Source organism: Mandrillus leucophaeus, unplaced genomic scaffold, assembly GCF_000951045.1.
Source record: "Mandrillus leucophaeus isolate KB7577 unplaced genomic scaffold, Mleu.le_1.0 Scaffold269, whole genome shotgun sequence".
Lineage (NCBI taxonomy): Eukaryota > Metazoa > Chordata > Mammalia > Primates > Cercopithecidae > Mandrillus > Mandrillus leucophaeus.
The window spans coordinates 3,291,711-3,308,717 of record NW_012102798.1 but is presented as its reverse complement, the minus strand read 5'-3'; the positions used below and the strand labels follow the sequence as shown (position 1 = coordinate 3,308,717).

At 36.1% G+C, this 17,007-nt stretch overlaps 1 protein-coding gene across 6 annotated transcripts in view; it reads left to right on the top strand.

Annotated features, from left to right (window-relative positions):
* Positions 1-17,007, top strand: part of PAK3 (p21 protein (Cdc42/Rac)-activated kinase 3) — a 301,905-nt gene that overhangs the window by 257,484 nt on the left and 27,414 nt on the right. For all 6 annotated transcript variants that reach the window (XR_001006530.1, XM_011984504.1, XM_011984502.1 and 3 more), the window contains 2 exons: positions 15,726-15,774; positions 16,100-16,212. Coding sequence is in view for 5 of the 6 variants with exons in the window: in XM_011984504.1 (XP_011839894.1) it covers positions 15,726-15,774; positions 16,100-16,212 (162 nt within the window). In the remaining variant the exon portion in view is untranslated. The remainder of the gene's footprint in view (positions 1-15,725; positions 15,775-16,099; positions 16,213-17,007) is intronic.

Genomic DNA, 17,007 nt, shown 5'->3' with positions numbered 1-17,007 from the left:
GGGGGGCGAGGGGAGTGAGAGCATTAGGGCGAATAGCTAATGCATGCGGGTCTTAAAACCTAGATGTCGAGTTCATAGGTGCAGCAAACCACCATGGCACACGTATACCTATAACCTGCATGTTCTGCACTTGTATCCTGGAACTTAAAGTAAAATTTTAAAAATAAAAAAGAAAATGTTTGTCTTTCTAACTATCCCTTTCCTCTGTCCTCTGTATTTACATGTGTATGCACATGCCTATCTTGCTCCTCCTGTGTCTGTCTGTCTTTCCCTGTTTTTCCTCAGTGTGTCTTCATATTTTTGTCTTTCACAATGACTTGGTTGGCCTCATCACATCTGATTCCTTTATTCTCTGGGTATTTGTGTGTGCTGCATATCTGTCTTCTTCAAGCATGTTGGTTTCACATTCTACTGCCCATTTTCACACACACCCCACAACCCAAATGGTCATAATGTAAAATCAAGATGTATTCAAGATATAATCTACTGGCTTAAATCTATTTACTATGATTTTATCATTTATTTAATTTGCTAATTTTATTTTTTTGATCTTAGTAGATTGTTTTCCCTCAGTTGACAAAAAGTTGACTTTTTTCTTTCTGGAACAACAACAACAAAAAAACCACCTCCCACTTATATTAATTTTCTTTTTACTTAAATTACTTTCAACTGATTTTGTTTTCATTAATTACTGGCCTAAGTTATATAAACTAGTCTCTACTCTCAATGTATAGAGTTTTTTTAAATTAAATCTGTATTTTTAATTGTTTTTGCCTTACCTATTATTACAGTGACATTCAAAATTGTTGTCAATAATCATTTGGTGTTAGGGATAATCAGCCCCAGCATCCTATTCTCAATTGCAGAGAGCACAACAGTTCACTCACTCTCAGGAGCTGGATTTGAGAAGAGTCTCTCCATTAATCACCCTCATTTACTTGGAAAACTAAATTTTTCTCCAGCATGGGTTTCTGCCATCCCAGCATTCAGGCCTGGGGCCAGAGAATTGGGCTCCATCTTCCATAAATCAAGTTCAGAATCACATGTCTAATCATTTGAGGCCATAGCTGTGAGTTGAAGGCTAAAAATGACATTGTTTCACTGGGTTTGCTGTGAAAAGTGTTCTATAATTGGCCACCAAATCCAGACATTTTGAACAAATTTATGCAAAGTTAAAAAATAAGGAAAGAAAGAAAAAAAAGTCAGGTACCCCAAAATTATCATTAACTCAACAACATGAGTTTGTCAGAAATATATCTGGTGCGGACTTGAGAATCTTTACTTTCTAGAATAGTTATATAAAATCACTTGTTTAATAAATGAGGTAGAATGAGACAACAAAATCAAATATTTATTTCAGTCAACGGCTATCATTGGCAACCCTGTGTAATTCCTGAATAAGCAATAGCTATATAACAGAGGGCTGAATTTACAACGTTGACAGCTGTCCTCACGGATTTCTCATTAATGTATTTGAATTCAGGTTAGGGTCTTTCCTTAAATGAGAATGCACTGAAAAACAGGCCTTTTTTCTCTTTCAGGTTCATATTGTCTTTTCTCTTCGACATTATAATAGAAAATTATTTTTGAGGAAGCAGCTCAGAGGATCCGGTTTAACAAGTATCTTTTTAACATCAGTGAACCTTTAATGAGTGCCTACTATGTGTAATCTAGAGTAGCAGTTAAGAATCAGGTTCTGGGAGTTCACAGTGACCTCTATACTTGTGGTCCCACTGAATATTTGACAGGGAGAAAAGAAGAGTTGTATCAAGAAATAAGATGAACACCTACCCCCAGTAATGTACCTTTCCCCTATATTTTATTCACACACTCATCTTCACTGTCATCTCTCATATGAATCCCTCTTTGGCTGGCATGGTCCTAATTGACCTTTTCTGTCTTTTGTTTTTCTGAATCCTACAGATTATATCTGTGCCAGCATGTATTCACCACTTATATCTTAGCTTGTCTAGACATGTAAAATTGCTTGAAACTTTGAGGAATGTAGACAAATAAAGGGAGAATTTTTGAAAAACCTGAAGAAAAAGAAAGAGACAGGATTCTGAACTCAGGGCTGTAGATAAATTATTTAATTTCCTTAAGCATCAGTTTTCTCATCCATTGTAAGCAGAATGCACGTATCTCATAAGGTTGTAAAAATAAATAAGAGAAGCCATTTAAAGTCCTTAGCACAGTACATGGCACATCGTTAATTGCTCAGTAAATGCTAGTTATTATTAGGGATGAGAGACACACTCATATGTTGCTATTATATAGAACAGAATATAATAAGTATCGTGAAGAAATTACAAAGAGCTCTGTGGACAGAGAGGAAGAACAAATTATTTACAGCCAGTGAGGGGATATGATAGATTCTTAGAGGAGGTTACACTTGAGAGTGACATTAGAGGGTATAGGAATTTAATGAATAGGGTTTATGAGAAGTTTTGTTTGAATGAATACTTACTTCAGATTGTAGGTTTCATTCACTTTCGTATCCCTAAGGTCTGCAACACTGCCCCAGCATATATGCTCAAATATAAGGTAACACAATAAGATATATATGTATGTAGATATATCTATATATATATATAAATATGGTTGAAGTCTACTTATGATGTTTGTTAATTTACTTTCATTTACATATTTAAAACCACTTATATAAAGTATTATTTTGTAGAGATTTTTCTACTCTCATATTTCACGAATGGTATAATTCAAAATCTTCTTATGTGTCTTTAACATCATTCTTTTTGTAATCACTAGAGATTATTTTTGAGTCTTCTTCCAGTTATTCAAATATATTGCCTGGCTTGCATCTAGGATATTTGAGATATTGAACCCAGATATAATTCTGTTCCTGGATATTTATTCCTAGTCACAATTACCCATTCATATAACATTAAGATTATTGTTTTTTGAACTTGTCCTGTGGGTGTATATTTAGGTCTGCAAGACATATATCTACTATCTACTATGTGACTTTTAAAAATTTCTATTACAAATTGTCATACTTACACAAAAATAGGGAAAATAACACAGGAACTCCTGTATTCTTATCACTTAGATTAAACATTTATCAACAATTTTTAATAAAATCACAATGCCATCATAACATCTACAAACAATTAACAATTGCTTCATATCATTTAACTCCCAGTCTATAATCAGAATTCTCCACTTGCAACAAAACGCTATTTTTATAATTGATTTGTTCAAATCAACATCCAAAGGAGATCTACATGTTGCAAATGTTATGATAATAACTCTGTATACCTTGAAGCAGTCTCCGTTCTTTTTCCACTACCATCATCTTGTTGAAGAAAACTGGTTATTGTCTTGTAAAATGTGGCACTTTCTGGATTTGTCTGTTAGTTTCATTTGTTGTCATTTAACTTGCTCCTCTAACTTCCACCTCCGGGATTCAGGGGATTCTCCTGCCTCAGCCTCTCGAGTAACTGGGAATACAGGTGTGTGTCACCATGCCCAGCTAATTTTGTATTTTTAGTCGATAACGGAGTTTCACCATGTTGACCAGGCTGGTCTTGAACTCCTGACCTCAAGTGATCCACCCACCTCAGCCTCCCAAAGTGCTGGGATTCCATGTGAAAGCCACCATGCCTGACGAAATGCTTGCTTTTTAAACTGCCAGCTTTCATTATAAAGAGTTAGTATGGAGTTACATACGAAAGTGTTCGATGAGGGGTATTTTGATATTTTTAGTAGGGGAATTTTATTAAATATCTTTATAAAGTCTTAAAATTTTATATTGTCAATATATTTCACTGAGTTGCATCCATTATTGTTTATGGTGGTCAAACTATTTCATCTTTAGCTAATGGGAGCCCCTTTCACTGCATTGGTTATGACAGAGGTCTTTTAATAGCTTGTTTACGACATCCAACACTTGCAGTTATGCAGTCATACCATCCAAAATATCTTATTCACATCCTTTCTTTGTAATTCTGACAGGTACTCTCTATGAGCATCCAAAACTATCATTAATTGAGAAGATATCAACCTAATATGTCCTTTCCAAACTGTATTTTATAGTTAAAAATAAATGAATATGGATAAATACCAATTACATGAAAGATTTTTATAAGAACTTGCATATAAGGCAGCTCCATTTTTGTGAGGAAAAATTGGGAGGAGAAATCCTTATCTTGTATTTGGATATATATGGTGCATTTCTGTGCATGCATGTATGTTTGTTGTAGGTATATTTTTAGCACAAGTGGTAACATACTATATATCTCCTTTTTTATTGTGTTTCTGTGTTTTAGAGATGGTTCTGTGTTTGTACCTCATACTTTTTAAGCAGATGCACAGTGTTTTGTTATTTGAATGTACCAAAATTTATTGAACTAGGCCCTAAATGGGCATAGACATTTAATTTGTTTTTGATGTTTTGCTATTATAAACAAGGCTTCTGTGAAGATCCTTACAAGTAAACCATTTTATACAAACTTACCATTAGAATAGATTCCTAAAAGTGGAATTGTTATGTAAAAGGATACGTGCATTTTTCTTTCTGAGTTACTGTCCGTAGAGATTTGTTTATTTAACACACCATCAACAATGTATGAGAGTGCCGGTTTGCCTGCACCTTTGCCAACACAGCTGTATTCACTTATTTGGGATTAGAGTACTATAATAAAAACACTCCCACACTGACTTTTTTAAAAAGAAAAATAAATAAGAAAGGAACTCTAACAAGAAAGCATGTGGCAAAACAAAAGGCTATCCTGAAGAATTAATTAGCCAATGTAGTCCATGTCTTTATAATGCCAAAGTATCTTTGTTGCATGTTATATCTCTCCATAGGTTAGATTAACTATGCAGCTATGTTTGACAGAAAGTGACAATGAGAGCATTTCTTGAAATCATTTTTCTCTTACACGTAGATATATATCTCAGCAAAGGAATTTTGTCTAACATCTGGATCTTTGTCAATCATATCATTATATAGAATGACGATATGTTCAATTCATCAATAATTGCAAACAAATTTTGCTACTAGCTCATGTGTAATCAAGCCCTCAGTCCCCATCTCTCTAAATTAGTTTTAGTTTTAAGATTTCAGAAACTAAATATATAATATTAGGTATTTTTCAGACTTATCTCTGCTACTCAGTGAGAAGTCCCTTCTTACTGTAACATGAAAGTCTCGTATTGAAGATGAATAGCTTTGAAACTTATTTCTTAAAAGACTTGATGAATAACAGTATCATTTAGAGAACCTGACAAAGCAGTGTGTACCATAGAACTCAGAGTGCTGAGAATAAAACCTCTGATTTTTTTTTTTTTTTTTGGTTGTTCAGGAAACTATGGGCAAGAGTGGTGTCTAGTGTGCTTATAGAAGTGATTCTTTGGGTAGGACCACCCACCCCAAAAGTATTTGCTTCTTCATCGGATCTATTTTGGGCCACACAAGGTAGAACACTGCTATGAAGCACTAAATAGATGTAGTCTGAGCTCTATAAAAGGCTTTGTGATGTAGGAGATTGGAAATACATTAGCATTTGTGAAGAACAATGTTTATGGAGCAATGGAAGGTGCTCTTTGTTCTACTTAATGCTCTTAAATGCACTGTGTTGTGTGCTGTCCCTTGTAAAGAAAGATGATGCCACTCAATCAAACACCATTAGCAGAGTTTGCACGTTAAGTTGTTTTTTCCAGCCACAGTAATGAGCTTGTTTTAAGCCACCTGCCCCCTTTCCTGTCCAGGCCTCTTGAATCCAATGGCACACACTGTGAAACAGCTGCTTAGATTTAATGTTGGAGTGAGTAGCCGAGAGTTATCTGGCCTTTCCAGGGATTAAGTCTTGTAATTGTGGCCTCATTATCACTGGACTATAACCCACCAAGCTCCCTGGCCCCACACCCATAATGTGTTGCAGCTCTCTTTAAAATTAGATGACCATGAATACTCTGAGAAAAGTCATGCCCTAGCTAAAGAACAGAAAATTCCCTGTTCTGATTTATAATCTTAGTAATTAAAGACTATACCATCTGGCCCCAGCTACATTCTGTGTACTTAGAGCAGTACTGAGATAACATGATTTTTACATAATTTTCTTTTTTAAATTTAGAGATGCATTTTTTAGAAGTAAATTACACAAAGGAAAATGCCAGAACTCTCTCTTTGGAAAAGTTATTACATGTGATGGTAACACCATTCCTGAGCCCCAAAGAACATATCTCTCAACAAAACAAGTAACTATATGGTAATATCAAGCTATATACATACAAATATAAATATAGATATATAATCTGTATGTTTTTATGTCAGGTGCACAAATATAGTGAGACAATACCTAGATAGGAGCCTACAAGTAGTAACTTTTTTAATATTCAGCAAAAGATAAAGTCTATTTCTAAAAACAGCAGTGCATTTTCAGCCACATGACCAATCTTAATTGAGTCGGCAAACAGAACAACAACCTGTGTGTGGTTATACCAAAGAAATAAGACATACCATGTCATGGGACAAACTAAATGGCTGTGGACAAAGTGAGTAGAAAATTAAAGGCAAGATAAACATTTTGGGGAGGCGGCTTAGCATAACAGGTACAAACATGAGTTTTGAGAAGTACCGCAATTGCCCTTAGCACTGAGGTAAAAATGCTAAAGATCTATGGCAAAACATGAAATGGTGATTAAGAGCATGGGCTGTGGAGACAAAGTAATACATTTTTAAGCTCAGCTGCTGATTGTGCAACCTTAGGCAACCTACTTAACATTTCTTTGTTTCAATGTCCTCATTTGCAAAGTGAGGAGAATCTAATTTATCTCATAGAGTTGTACAGGGTGGGCATTAAGTGAGATCATTACAGAGTTGCAGAGAATATTGCTCAATAAGTGAAATAGCCTTTTTATAGCAGCAGCAGCAATAGGAGTACATGTAAAAAATAACCATCCTATCTGGAGTTTAATCCCTGCCTATGACCTCATTAGCACCAGATTTGTATTTGTAAAACCTTAATGGGAATTTTGCCTATCTTTCTGGCTCCCTGATTCTTATTCCTACCAGACTCTTGGACTTCATTGAGCCTTTAGACCTCTTGCCCTTTTTGTTTTCTCCCAGTATATGAGCTTTTTCCTAAGCTCATTTCTTTGCCCTTCTTTTCCTCTAATCCATTTCCATGGTGAAATCAAAGTGACTTATCTAAATTATTAGTCCTACCACGTTGCTGCTTTTGCAACTATTCATGGTCATGGCTTGACATTGGCACTTGGTGGGAAACATCAAAACCTCGTCAAGATTCCTGATAATGAAACTGACTTACTTTATGAGGAAAAGGGATAACTGTGAATTGTTTGTTTCTTTCTGGACCCTTCAGGCTAGATGCCAGTGTTTCCATTTGAGTAGTAAGCGCTTGGTCATGTCAGGGAGAGACTGTTAATAAAGCATCTGATGTGATGCCAAGAACCCAGAAGTACTTATTACATTTTAATTGATGATGGGTCCCAATGGTTGAGAAATCTGTTGGTTTAGTATTCTTTAATCATAGTGTAGTTAACTGAAAGATCTCTAACTTCAAGTTAGGAGACCTTTGTTACTTACTTGCTATGTTATCATGGGTCTATCCTTCCTGCTTTCTGGGCTTCAGAATTCTCATTTGTAATGAGAAAGTTAAACTGGATGTTCTCTATTTTCCTTTGAGTCCTGATAATGCATGATTACTTTGTGGTATCTGAGGGACTGAGATTTGGAATAAAAACAATACCTATCATAAAATCATGTTCTTCCTCAGGAATCTGGCTTTAATATAACTGGAGTGGAGTGTTAATAGGGATCAATGTAATTAAATGTTTAGCATAAAAATCAAATTGACAGTGTTGCTCATTTTAGCACACCAGACCCAATACACCAGAGAATTAGGAATTTTAACCCCTATCTTTGTTAGTTTGAGTTTTGGCATCCTTACATCCTATAGTGCTGCATGACACTGACTTTCTTTCTTTTTTTTAATTAAAGTTCTAGGGTACATGTGCAGAACGTGCAGGTTTGTTGCATAGGTACACACATGCCATGGTGGTTTGCTGCACCCATCAACCCGCCATCTACATTAGGTATTTGTCCTAATGCTATCTCTCCTCTAGTACCCCACCCCTCAACAGGCCCTGGTGTGTGATGTTCCCCTCCCTGTGTCCATGTGTTCTCATTGTTCAACTCCCACTTATGAGTGAGAACATACGTTGTTTGGTTTTCTGTTCCTGTGTTAGTTTGCTAAGAATGATGGTTTCCAGCTTCATCCATGTCCCTGCAAAGGACATTAGCTCATCCTTTTTATGGCTACATAGTATTCCATGGTATATATGTGGCACATTTTCTTTATCCAGTCTATCATTGATGGGCATTTGGGTTGGTTCCAACCCAATGTGAATAGTGCTGCAATAAACATACATGTGCACATGTCTTTATAGTAGAATGATTTATAACCCTTTGGGTATATGCCCAGCAATGGGATTGCTGGGTCAAATGATATTTCTGCTTCTAGACCCTTGAGGAATAGCCACGCTGTCTTCCACAATGGTCGAACTAATTTACACTCCCACCGGTGGTGTAAAAGCATTCCTATTTCTCCACATCCCCTCCCACATCTGTTGTTTCCTGACTTTTTAATGATCGCCATTCTAAATGGTGTGAGATGGTATCTCATTGTGATTTTGATTTGCGTTTCTCGACCAGTGATGATGAGCTTTTTTTCATATGTTTGTTGACCGCATAAATGTCTTCTTTTGAGAAGTGTCTGTTCATATCTTTTGCTCACTTTTTGATGGAATTGTTTGTTTTTTTTCTTGTAAATTTTGTTTAAGTTCCTTGTAGATTCTGGATATTAGCCGTTTGTCAGATGGGTAGATTGTAAAACCTTTCTTCCATTCTGTAGGTTGCCTGTTCACTCTGATGGTAGTTTCTTTTGCTGTGCAGAAGCTCTTTAGTTTAATTAGATTCTATTTGTCAATTTTGGCTTTCGCTTCCATTGCTTTTGGTGTTTTAATCATGAAGTCTTTGCCCATGTCTATCTCCTGAATGGTATTGCCTAGGTTTTCTTCTAGGGTTTTTATGGTTTTAGGTTTTATGTTTAAGTCTTTAATCCATCTTGACTTAATTTTTGTGTAAGGTGTAAGGAAGGGGTTCAGTTTCAGTTTTCTGCTTATGGCCAGCCAGTTTTCCCAACACTATTTATTAAATAGGGAATCATTTCCCCATTGCTTGTTTTTGTCAGGTTTGTCAAAGATCACATGGTTGTAGATGTGTGGCATTATTTTTGAGGCATCTGTTCTATTCCATTGGTCTATATATCTGTTTTGGTACCAGTACCATGTTATTTTTGTTACTGTAGCCTTGTAGTATAGTTTGAAGTTAGGTAGCATGATGCTTCCAGCTTTGTTCTTTTCACTTAGGATTGTCCTGGCTATAGAAAATTTCAGGCCAATATCACTAATGAATATTGATGTGAAAATCCCCAATAAAATACTGGCAAACTGAATCCAGCAGCACATCAAAAAGCTTATCCACCACCATCAAGTCAGCTTCATCCCTGGGACGCAAGGCTGGTTCAACATACACAAATCAGTAAATGTAATCCATCCCATAAACGGAACCAGTGACAAAAACCTGATTATCTCAGTAGATGCAGAAAAGGGCTTCCATAAAATTCAACACTCCTTCATCCTAAAAACTCTCAATTAACTAGGTATTGATGGAACATATCTCAAAACATTAAGAGCTATTTATGACAAACCCACAGCCAATATCATACTGAATGAGCAAAAGCTGGAAGTGTTCCCTTTGAAAACCGGCATAAGACAAGGTCGCCCTCTCTCACCACTCCTATTCAACATAGTGTTGGAAGTTCTGGCCAGGGCAATCAGGCAAGAAAAAGAAATAAAGGGTGTTCAAATGGGAAGAGAGGAAGTCAAATTGTCTCTGTTTGCAGATGACATGATTATATATTTAGAAGACCCCATCATCTCAGCCCAAAATCTCCTTAAGCTAATAAGCAACTTCAGCAAAGTCTCATGATACAAAATCAGTGCGCAAAAATCACAAGCATTCCTATACATCAATAATAGACAGAGAGCCAAATCATGAGTGAACTCCTATTTACAATTTTACAAAAAGAATAAAATATCTAGGAATGCAACTTATAAGGGATGTGAAGGACTTCTTCAAGGAGAACTACAAACCACTGCTTAAAGAAACAAGAGAGGACACAAACAAATGGAAAAACATTCAATGCTCATGGATAGGAAGAATCAATATTGTGAAAATGGCCATACAGCCCAAAGTAATTTATAGATTCAATGCTATCTCCATCAAGCTACCATTGACTTTCTTCACAGAATTAGAAAAAACTACTTTATATTTCATATGGAACAAAAATGACACCAACTTTTAAAAATTAAAGTGAATTAAAGTTTTATTTTGTAAATATATGCATGGAGATATTTTGATATACCCCAGGCTGTTGCAAAGCTCATCTTTGGGAATCAGTGCAACATGGTTGGCATGAAGATTGTTTCTTTGGGGGTATACACTACTGTGCTTCAGTTATTACAAGGAGAGTGCTTCCCAACTTCACCAAGATCCCTTCAATTATTTGTCTTTGTAAACCCCAGATTGTAAATAATTTTGATGATTGAACTATATTTGTTAATAGTTTATTTATTGTACTTTATTAAGCAAAAATACATGTAACTGCTAATGAAAGCTTTTAATCATCATGTGATATCCAATGTAATTACAAGTTGATATAATTCTAGCTAAAAGGAAGTATATGTGATATTTGAATTAGCTGTTCTCAGGTAATTGTCATTTTTTTGTTATGAATTTTGAAACATCAAATATCTTAAAAACTCCCAGATACTTACAGAGCTTTCTTATGATTCACACACTAGCATTTGAGAACTTAATGAATATGTTAGGAAATAATCAACTAAATAATAATTATCATTATTGCTAATATTTATTGGGAAATCACTGTATGCCAGAACTATATACATTTAGTCCTCCTTTAATCCTAAATGACAAAGAAACTAAATTACTTACCCAAAGTCTGAGAACTAGGAACTAGTAGGACTTGAACCAGGGGAGGTTTGAATGAATGGGAGTGAGGACTACTGTTCTCAACCCAGCAGTGAGCAATAAGAGAGCTTTAACAAATGAATCTTGAAGGAAGTTGAGATCTCTTGAAGGAGAGATTCATATTTATACCCGTAGAATTTTAAATTGTTAGAATACGGAAAACCATCAGAACTGGGGTGCGGAAATATGTTGGGGGTGCTAAGACAGAGCTGGGGAAAAGGTGCTAAATTTTAATTTGCAGGTTAGTATCCGAATTTGTGCCTTCGAGTTGAAGGTTGTGCAAAGGCTAGAAGTTGCACAAACCCGTAACTTATTTGTCAGAGCAGGGAGTTCCAACCACCTAACAACATATTTGGTTTAGGGGGTTGGTAAGTGTCGTAGGAGAGTATATTACCATTTTATGACAAGAGAACCAGGGTACAGGGTAGGGAAATGCATATATATATGTATATATATACACACACACACACACATACACACATTACATAATTGCACATGTGCGGTAAGTGGGGAGGGGAGGTGAGGAGGAAGACTCATTTTTAGTTAGCAGCTGGTGCTCTAGAGTTTTAGGATCTTTAACCTCTGTGGATTAGTAATTTATAGCAATTTTATACCCCTGGATGCCATAAATCCCAGGATATTGAGATTCCAGGGTTAGAATTCTAGCAATTTTAATACAATGAAATGCTGAGGGTGCTGGAGGAGGACAACAACAACAACAACAACAAAAAATAAACCCAAGAATCTGAAAGGTAAAGCTCTCAAAATGTTAAACATGAATCCCCACTTGCACTCCCCCAAGTCAATCACAATTTTAGCCCTTAAGACAGTGGAAATGAACTTGGGGGTTAGGGAGACAGGAGTGTTGAATAACAGAAAGGCCACCTGGGCACGCATTTTGGGCCTCCCTCCCTAGCTTTAACTGGGGCAACTCCCAATTTATTTGTTTAATATATTGAGAGTTTTTTCATACAGTTTCATTTGATAAAGGCGTTCCAACTTCCAAAGAAAAGGGTAAAACCACTTCCCTAGGGGGAAAGAAAGGATGTGGAACCTGTAAAACGTGTTCCAATAGTTTACCTCAGCCTCCGTCCTTTTTGGGAATAGGGGCAGATGTTAGCAAGGATGCTTTGGCTGGGAGGTTGGGATGGGCCAACTAATAGTTCAGTGTATCAGTCATCCCCTACTGTGAAACCAATAGCAACAGTGGCAACAACAAATGATGGTAATAGCAGTTACCATATAGGCATCAACTCTGATCTGGCACAGGGCTAAATGCTTACATAGATTGTGCCATGCAATTCTCTACAGCCCTGTGAAATAGGAACTATTATCCCATTTTGCAGATACTCTCACTCTTTTGCATCTAAAGTAATTGTGCATGTGGCCTAAATACATGTGAATAAACCAAACAGTCACTTTTATTTATTTATTTTTAAATTTTATTTTAGATTTAGGGAGTACATGTATAAGTATGTTACCTGGGTATATTGCATAATGCTGAGGTTTGAGGTACAAATTATCCCATCACCCAGAAGTGAGCATAGTACCCAACAGTTAGTTTTTCAACTCTTACCCTCCTCCCTCCCTCCTCACTCTAGTAGTCCCCAGTGTCTATTGTTGCTAGCTTTATGTTCATGAGTACCCAGTGTTTAGCTCCAGCTTACAAGTGAGAACATGTTGTATTTGGTTTTCTATTCCTGCATTAGTTCACTTAGAATAATGGCCTCCAGCTCCATCTATGTTACTGCAAAGGACATGATCTTAGTCTTTTTATGGTTGCATAATATTCCATGGTGTACATGTACCACATTTTTCTTTATCCAATCCACCATTGATGGGCCCATAGGTTTATTCCATGTCTTTGCTATCGTGAATAGTACTGCAATGAACATGCAAGTGCATGAATCTTTTTGATAAAGTGATTTTCTTTTGGTTATATACCCAGTAATAAGATTGTTGGGTCAAATGGTAGTTCCATTTTAAGTTCTTTGAGAACTCTCCAAACTGCTTTCCACAGCGGATGACCTAATTTACATTCCCTCCAGCAGTGTATAAGTGTTTTCTTTTCTTGGCAGCCTTGCCAACATCTGTTGTTTATTGACTCTTTAATAATTGCCATTCTGACTGGTGAGAGATGGTGTCTCTTTGTGGTTTTGATTTGCATTTCTGTGATGATTATTGATGTGGAGCATTTTTTCATATGTTTGCTAGCTGTATGTCAAAAGGCATTTTTAAATCATATTTTGCAATTAGATTTAACTAGTTTCTCAGGACTTATTGCAGCTGAAATATACACCAAGTCGAGGTGATCTATTCCTTTGAACTCAGATAAGTTCAGAAGGACAAATCATACACCGGGCTCTGAAGTCAGGAATGTCTGTTTGCTTATTCCAGGAGCAAAGTGCTTTATTTAGATTTAAGTAGAAGAAATGTTTTCTTCACAGAAAGAAAAGGTCGTATTGGCATTGCATGTTTGCTTTACAAGATTTTTATTGATTTGTTTATTCAACAAATATTTATTGGGCACTAACTGTGAGCTCTGAGCCTAGAATCTCACACTTACAAAAGTGAGGAAATGATTTGTTTGATACAAGCCTCAAGCCTAAGAAATTTCTAGAATTACCAAATCCTGGTTTAGGTGGCACCTATTGATTAAGTGTGATTTTTCAGCCTAGTTCCAATCGATGTTTAGAAACCCAAGCAGAGTGAGGAGGGTGGTAGAGTTGTAGATTATAAATCATAGAATTAAAGACCCTTAGAAAAAAAGTAGCTCATTTCCTGTACTTTAAAAGTGAGAGTCAGACAGACATGGGTTGTTAACTATGTAACCTTGGGCAGGTAACCTCTTTGAGCCTCAGTTCATCATATGTAACATGGGAATAATAGCATCTGCCTTATAAAAATATGGTAAGGATTACATAAGATAAATTATCTAAAGTTCTTAGTGTAGTGTCTGACATATACAACATACTCAGTACATGTTTACTGTTATTGTGATACCTGTTTTCCATGTGACGGGACGGAAACTCAGTGAAAGGAAGTGACTAGCCCAAAGTCACATAGCTTGATGATGTTAGGACAAATATTAGAACTCAGATCTCTACTAATAGTCAGATATGCCTTATACTACATACCAAGTTTACTCCCTGAGAGCCAGGTCCACTTCCTGGACCTGTGAGAAATATTTGGGCTAATCCAAGGAGAAGGGAAAAGAATGACAAGGAAGTGCCTGACATAAGAAAATAATTCCTGGACTCAGAAAACGAAACAGCAAGGATGAAATAGAGAATAAGAGAAAAATAATTACAGAAAGTTTACAGAGCAATGTTGGAGCATTACAATGCGTAGTCAATCACAGGACTGATCTCTATTCTAACTCCTTTATTCACTAAAAGCGAAATTGACTTTTTATTTCTTTTTCTTGAGGGTGGTGGTGGAAGGTGGTTTAGAATGCATTTGTGATTCATAGAAAGTTACTGTGAATGCAGCTTACTGTACAATTTCTATTTGCAAAACAAGGGAACACCATAATCGAAGTTGGAATGGAACCAAGAGTACTACTAAGATATAAAGAATGATACATTATTAATTTTTTGCGACATGAACTGGCTCCTTATTAATTTTTTTAAGACACCCAGGCTGGAGTGCAGTGGCACAATCACAGTTCACTGCAACCTTGAACTCCTGGGCTCAAGTGATCCTCCCATCTCAGCCTCCTGAAAAGCAGGGACTACAGGCATGTGCCACCACACCTGGCTAATTTTTAAATTTTTTCATAGAAACTGGATCTCAACATGGTGCCCAGGCTGGTCTCAAACTGCTGGGCTCAAGCAATCCTGCTGCCTCAGCCTCCCAAAATTTTGGGGTTACAGGTGTAAGCCACTGCACCAGGCCCAGAAATGATAGATTTTAAAAGAATATTGGGCTGGAGTGACACTTCATAGAAGTTGTTGAGAAATTTAGTAAAAATAAGAAAACAATGGCTCAATAGTAAAGTCATGTTGCTATTGCTTCATGTAGCCATAGTACGGTACAGCACTGAGAGAGATTGATTCTTTAGATGAAAATAGTCTTAAAAATTGGAAATATATTAAAAGAGCCACTCTGTTTCTATAGTAAAAGTGAAGGTTAATTTATGCTTGCCTAAGCAAAAGATGGTATTTTCTTTCCTAAACTATTCTTCAGTTTAATCAGAGGCCTGCAATATTGGTTAGTACAAGATTCAAGAAACATTTAGGGGATTCCAGGAGTTTCCTAAAAGAAGCAAGGCCATTTTGCTCAATTTATTACTGCATAGTGCATGACACTCAGACTGGTGCCAGAAAGTCTGACTGGAGTTCCTACACTCCACCACAAGGGATACATTGTGATTGTTTCAGGTATGTTTGCTGTATAAAAAGATTGTTCCAATATTGTGCACTTAAAATTTTGTTAAGAGGGTAGATCTCCTGTGAAGTGTTTTTTTAATCACAATAATATTTTTTAAAAGGTTGTTCCTTTTCTTCATACTTTAATTTTGAGTTTGCTAATTTTCCTCCCCTCAAAATAATTACATTTTATTTCAAGTAAAATATATTGGTAACAGCTTGATTGCTTATTCTTTTGATAATTTTCACCTTCACAGGGCATCAGGTACTGTTTATACAGCACTCGACATTGCAACAGGACAAGAGGTAAGTGCTAACGTTCAATGCTGATTTTTATTTTCTTTTATTCATATTTATCACTTATCTTCTTTGATAGCAACTTTGCCTTAAAAAAAAAATGGGTAGCACTGGGTTGAGATAGGTGTTTCCTTCATTGGTGCCCAAAGCCTCTGAAGTGAGTGGTTTACCCATGATTAACCAAAAATAAAAGTGGGGAGCATGAGTTTGTGGCACAGGGAAAGAGCTTAGTAAATAAAGAATGTGTATGTTTCACTCTGTGTCCCCCAAAATATGAATATTCATGTTTATTATAATGATTGTAATTCATTCTTGTATTTTAATTGCCATTCAGGTGGCCATAAAGCAGATGAACCTACAACAGCAACCCAAGAAGGAATTAATTATTAATGAAATTCTGGTCATGAGGGAAAATAAGAACCCTAATATTGTTAATTATTTAGATAGGTAAGTGTTTTGTCTCGTTATGTACTTGTATTCTTTGTGGGATGTCATTTTTTCTTGGCAAATTACTTTATTTGGGATTCGTTTATTTAACAGTCATTCTGCAAATATTTCTCAAATGCTACAATGTAGTAGAGTATTAGATCTATTGCTAAACTTGCACTCATTTAGCTTTGTCCACATATCAGACACTTGAAGAAACATTTGATGGTCTTGGTTGTAAATAAAAGAAGTTTGTATAATTTTGTTTTGAGAATCACAGCTCCATTTTGGCAGAAAATAGACCATTGCATATAGGAAGGAGTAGTGGTGTTTTAAACATTACATCAAGTGTTTGTTTGGAGCCAGTAGAATTTCTGGGAGTCTAAGTGAAGAAGGCTGACTACCATGGCCCGCTATAATGGCTTTAATGGGTGCTTTGTGATTAACTGACATTGAGGTCTAGGGAATTCAGACTTTAATCTCAAACCTTTTTCCTAAACCAGGTAATTAATGTCTCTTTCATCAGTGGTATTAACAGTGTGTTATAAATAGGTATTTAAAGACAGCACTAACTCTTCACTTCTGGTTAACATCTCTCTCATTCAATTTCAAAAAGAGTTTGTTTAGTACCACTGTGCTGTGTTCTCTGAAGGTGATACAAAGAAACTAAATCTAGGTCTTCAACCTCAATACCTCAATAAGCTTAAAATGCTGTTTTCTGCTTTTTGGGCCAGGTAGACCAATGTTACAGAAGAAGGAAAAACTGGGAGAAAAGAGGGTCAAATTTTACAGTCTTTTTTTTTTTTTTTTTTTTTT